The 6,000-nt window shown below is 47.6% G+C and overlaps 1 protein-coding gene across 1 annotated transcript in view; it reads left to right on the top strand.

Annotated features, from left to right (window-relative positions):
* Positions 1-275: 275 nt before the first annotated feature.
* LOC147627139 (zinc protease PQQL-like) overlaps positions 276-6,000 on the top strand; it is a 43,733-nt gene continuing 38,008 nt past the window's right edge. Inside the window, exon 1 of the mRNA XM_086815752.1 lies at positions 276-896. Within this exon, the coding sequence (XP_086671878.1) occupies positions 703-896 (194 nt within the window). The 5' untranslated portion in view covers positions 276-702. The remainder of the gene's footprint in view (positions 897-6,000) is intronic.

The following is a 6,000-nucleotide window of genomic DNA, read 5'->3' as shown; positions in this document are numbered from 1 at the left end:
TTTATCTCGTAGTCCACTTCATCCTATCCCAAACCATACATACTATTGCACTCTTATAGTGCAAACACACACTCTCTCTCTAGAGGTCAACAACTCAGAAAACGGCTTGTACAGCCTACGAGTTGAGTTGGTAGAACGTAGTTGAGTTGGTAGAACGGTAGAGTTTCATGATGGGAACCTGGGTTCTGGTTTCATGATGGGTTCGATGCTAGTCAGCTAAATAACTTCCAAGTTAAAATAATATCTGAACAAATTAAGTGCAGTGTTTTTGCCTTACTTTTTGGGTGGTAAGTGCAGCTCTCTCACACACAGCAAGCCATTGTTGCAAAGAACAGTTCCAGGTCAATCATTACCAACAGCACGAAGCGTGGCTGCGTAGCTTTGGATGCAGAGTGCAGCATCCAATTTTGGCTTTCTAAGTCTCGCAAGTTTTGATTCCTGCTGTGCATCAAAATAGGGTTTTACGGCGATTCTGTGCAGAACAAGCAAGGGTTATTCTGTCTTTCATCCCTAAACGTAGGGTTGAAGCAAGAAAACAAGTTTAGGGAGGTTTTCACTACACGTTCCTACAAGGTTAGGGTTTGAGAGGGCAAACACCAAGCTCTGCTACAAGCTGGGTTTCATGGCTAGTTCCCGTTGACGTAGGGTTGCAGGGAAACCAGACCAGGGCTCATTTTTGTTCAAAGACAACAGCAGCGGGTCATGGAACTCTTGCCGCCGCAGCGGGCTGCCGGTTTCAAATCTCTGAAGTTGCTCCAGGTGCAGCTTCAGGACCCTCTCTCCGAATATCCGGTGGGTGCGCAATACGGAGTTCTGCGAAACGGCATTCGTTATTATGTCCGGTGCAATGCAAAACCACGGCACCGTGCCGCGCTTGCTCTTGGCGTGAAAGTTGGGTATGTTTTTTCACTCATTTTCCTTTGTAAGTCACATTGTACTTGCTACATCTGTACATTATGTTGATGTGAGGTCTGTTTCCAATGTACAAGGCTGTTCAATCGTTTACGTCCTATGATCAGTTGTGCGTGTGGCTCACAAATCATGTATGTGGAACCTCTGTACAGTGCATGGGGAACCTGTGCAGGGCGTGAGCACACAAAATAATGTCTGTGTGTTTAGGTTAAATGGACGGTCAATACTTTAGTCACATAAATGATAACTTAGGCACCAGTCAATTAACAATGATCCAATCGCTTAAATAGTTAGTAAGTCTAGGTTCTGTTCTCTTGTTGTGAGCCTTTAAATTTCAACCTGTGAAGTTTTCGTAATTTCTCTCATTAGTTTAAGTTTAAAACTTTCTTAATTTTGTTTTTTTAATAAATGTATTTTCCTTGATGTCTACCTCTCTTCTATGCTTGTTGGCGGCAACCCTCTTATGCTTTTCTTGTGAACGAGCAATGGCTTTCTGCACTTCTGCGAAGGCAACATCAAGATCTCTTGACATACTCATCAGCTGCAAAGATCTCATCCTTAGTGCGTAGGATTGGCGGCAATATGACTTTGCCATAAACAATTTCAAAGGGGGTCTTTCATCTGGAGGCATACACTGGATTGTTGTATGCAAACTCTACTAGCAGCAGATACTTTTCCCAAGCTGTTTTTTGATCTGCAACATAGCATTTGAGAAGATCCAACACAGCTGAATTTGTAGCCTCACTTTGTCCATCCGTTTGGGGGTGAAAAGCCGACGAGAAGTCCAGCTTAGTGTCATGTGCAAGACATGCACATGCATATCTCAGAGATAGTCCTAAAGAGGCAACGAGATAAAGAACTAGATAGGAGCAGTTTTTGGAGCATGAGTTACTAGATTTGGCAAGTGATTGACTGGTGATGGACGAGGGACTCTTGTTTGCTGCAAGGACAGTTCTTGGCTGTAGCAAGACTTTGGTTTGTTTGTCCAGAAGCTAGCCGAGTGCTGGTCGGCCAGTTCACTAGGTCACTCCAAGGCCTATAAAAAGGCACAATTGCTCATCGTTTTGGTCATTCAGCCCTTGTTGGCCGGATCCTAGAACTAGGATTAGTTTAGGTAATTTACTACCTTTTCAAGGCAGCCTATGGCTGTGGGATTTGTACATCCTTTTTGTACTATATGATGTACTGAATTCTCAGCTCTCTCTCTCTCTCTCTCTCTCTCTCTCTCTCTTCTTCTTGCGTTTTTGCATCAGCATGTTCCAGATGGTGTTTAGAGCTGAAAGAAGACTCCCAGAGCTTCCGCATGTAACATTGGTATGAGAGCATCAAGCTCGGCAAGGCTAAACACTGATTCAGTCCCAGATGAAGGTGTACAGTGTTAGAATTTATGCATCTCAGTGTTTTGGGATTGTACCATTTATTGGGCATTTTATGCATTTTCCTCCTATTTTATGGGTCGTGAGCAGTCGGTTAGTCCTACAGTAGTCGGTCAGCTCACTCATGCACTATATAAGGAGTTCTTCCATTATTCACTTTCTCATCCAATCCCTTGCACAAGGTCAACACATTCTCTTGCTAGCCAATTGCAATTGTAAAGCTTCAGGCTAATATAAAAGGTGATCTTGTCCACAAGCTCTCTACTCTCTCGTCTTGTTTATACTTCCGCCTGCGCATTCTCCAACATGGTATCACTCGCTTAGGTTTAGGTTGCTCCATCTTCTGCAAATCCACCCGCCTTCTCATCTGTACCTTGCGTTTTCTGCCCTAGCTCCTCCTGGCTTTAGATCAGTCCCGAACAGTGGCTGCGTTTTCATACATTGCTGTGTTTTCGGGTCCAGCTAGCCCTTCCCTTGCTGCTAGCTAGTTTGGTGCCTGCATTTTCTCCTACAGAGGCAAGCCGGCTAGGTATTTGGCTGCATTTTCTTCTACATAGGCAAGCATTGGAGTTTGGCAGCAAATTCTGCTCTGGCATCAGTTGTTGGCATAGTCACACGGGGACTGGGACGGGGGGATGCCCAAAACCAAGGAACGGGGGACTACCGGGGGGGGGGGGGGGGGTATATACACAAAAATGCTTTGTTATACCAATAAATTCAAGTATCCAATAGAATGTACACAAAAAATTAAAATAAGCATTTCACTCTAGAAACACAATGATTTATCATTTATGTGAATGGTGACATGTCATATGAACTCAAGTGACGATTGGATTGCATGTCATAAACAATACAGGAAAAACCCAGAATACAAAATGATAATCAAACTGGTTTGCAGCTCGCTCTTGAAGCTCTCTCCTCTTTTCCTCACTCAAGTTACTGCAAAATTGCACTTGATGCCCTTGCTCACCCAAAAAGTGAGTCCTCACTCTGCGTGCCCCCTTGATCGTTCATACCCACATAGCCTACATTTCCAATGTCGCGATCCCTCCCCCCCCCCCCGCTCCGGGTCTCTCTACATCCACTTCCATCCACCATGACCATGTATCCGACCTTCTCCCCCTACCTCTGGCTCAGCCTCCCCTTAGGGAAACTTGGGACGACGAAGCCATGTGTAACCTGTCAGAATACGCAGCGGAGATGATGACCAAATCTGGGAACACGAGCAAAAACGCATGCAGAAAAATACAGCACAAGAGAGAGAGAGATGTAGGCGTGTAACTCTGCTCTATATACACAAGAAAATCCCGGGTATGATACACAAGTGGCAAGGGGGCTGGGGGCCTATTTATATGCCCCCACATGAGCAGTCGGCCTGCTGAAAAGGGCCTCCACGACTGCATCATCAGTCGGCCAGCACTAAATGAAGCCCACGATTGCATACATCCAATCGGCCAGCACTAAATGAAGCCCACGACTGCATACATCCAAGTCCTGGAAACCTGATGAAGACCACGCAAGGCCTTCTGAAACCTGTCAACCACCCCCTCTGATTCCGGAACCACGAAGCCTGGAGTATGCACCTCCTTCTGCAAGTAATCAACTGCCACGTGCCTGGCTTTCCGAAAGGTCCCCGTGGAAAGAACATCCTCATCTACTGGAGGTTCTTTGTCCCGAATACTACGAGACATCAGAGCATAAGTGACCTGTTCAGTTTCCTCTGACTGTCGAATACAAGAACCACCACATCAGTACTGGAGAGTTCTTGCCAACAACTGCTGCCATCTACTGGCAAGCTATCCACCATTTGGTCTCGGAAAGCCTGTACCTGCAGCGTATCCACACACAAGTGGCCATTACCTGACTGCCACTCATCACAAACCTGAGGACCTGGGGGGGGGAGAGTGTTGAAAGCTTGTAAACTCCATTCTCCACTCCGCCTTTCCAAACCACTTGGCCTGTTGCTTTGTCTCGGAGAGCAACAAAATGCTCATCAAACTCCACCCGTACGCCAGTCTTGCAAACCTGATGCACTAACAACAGATGAAAACCAAGTGCTGGAACATACAACACCTGGGAGGAATGCTTCCCCCCTCTGCCATCGGGAACTATCTCCATCTTGCCCTCACTGTGAACTGGGATAGTGGATGCATCCCCAGTAAGAATGTGACCAGAAAGCTTGCAGAGATCCTGTAAACCGGAACGGGAAGGAGTCATGTGCCTGGTAGCACCACTATCGAGAATCCACTCCCGAGTATCCGTTGCGGAGAGTCCTCCAATCTCCTCCCTGCCTGAAGAAAATGAAACATCGGTGTCCACCACCTCCAGGTGCACAAAAGCCGGAGTCTTCATGATTGCTGCTGAGGAATCTTCACCCTTCTCGGTCTGTCGCTTGGGACATTGCCTCCAGTAGTGGCCTTTCTCGCCACAATCATTATAGGTCCTCTTTGCCTTTAGTTTCTCGCGGTCAGTAACGGACTTCTTCTCAGAAGACTTCTCCGACGAAGCCTTCCCTTTGCCCGTGTTACGGCCTTTCGACCGTTGGCCAGTTAAGGCCTCCGAACCTCCACCCTGAGGAGGGTTCGTGAATCGTTCCTCCTGGTGCAAGACCATTAGCACAAGCTCCTCCCAGGTTATGGTGCTGAGCCTGCTACTGGTAATCAAAGACGAGTAAAATGCTGAGTACGAAGAGGGCAAGTGTGATAGCAACGTTATGGCCATGTCCTCTGACGATATCTCCTTCCCAGCCTGAAGAACTTCTTGCTGAAGAGCCTGCAGCTTGTTAATATGCTCCCGCATCGTCGATGACTTTACAGGGTTCATAACCCGCATCTGTACTTCCAAGGAAATCCTCTTCATGGGCGATACCCTGTTGTAAAGTGAGGCCAAATGCTGCCATATACCTCTGGCCAGCGTCATATGCTTTACATGATTGATTACCTGCGGTGTGCAGTTGAGAAAGATAAACGAATGGACCTTGGCTTTGACACGATCCCACATCTGTGTCTGAGCCTCCCGGTCCTTCCGGATCGACGGTAACTCCCCTTCCTCCACCTCCGGCCGTGGAACCCCAACAACGACGAAATCAGTGAGGTCGTAAGACTCCAGAACAGGTTCCACAATAACCTTCCATATGCCGTAGTTGCTCCCGTCCAACTGACGGTGCACCGGGAACATGGGGAGTGTCGGGATCTTCACATGCCTCTCGGCCATCTCAAACAGATCTGCCACTGCGGGGATGTACTCTGAAAAGGGTGGGTGGGTGGGAACAAAGAAGAACTAATACCTGCAAGTGGCTGTCCAGCAAATCAGCCCGCCTTCCTCTTGCTTCTCCTCTTCCCGAACAGTCCCAAACAGTCCACCAATCAGCCACAAAACAGCCCCCTCTTGCTCACACAAATCCCAAGAACTATCTAGAGCCTAGGGCTCTGATACCATGTCAGAATACGCAGCGGAGATGATGACCAAATCTGGGAACACGAGCAAAAACGCCGCAGAAAAATACAGCACAAGAGAGGGAGAGATGTAGGCGTGTAACTCTGCTCTATATACACAAGAAAATCCCGGGTATGATACACAAGTGGCAAGGGGGCTGGGGGCCTATTTATATGCCCCCACATGAGCAGTCGGCCTGTTGAAAAGGGCCTCCACGACTGCACCATCAGTCGGCCAGCACTAAATGAAGCCCACGACTGCATACATCCAGTCGGCC

The sequence above is a fragment of the Cibotium barometz genome, chromosome 21, assembly GCF_041138505.1.
Source record: "Cibotium barometz isolate CiBa-2024 chromosome 21, ASM4113850v1, whole genome shotgun sequence".
Lineage (NCBI taxonomy): Eukaryota > Viridiplantae > Streptophyta > Polypodiopsida > Cyatheales > Cibotiaceae > Cibotium > Cibotium barometz.
Note: the sequence above shows the minus strand (reverse complement) of the source record. Positions and strands in the feature narration are given on the sequence as shown.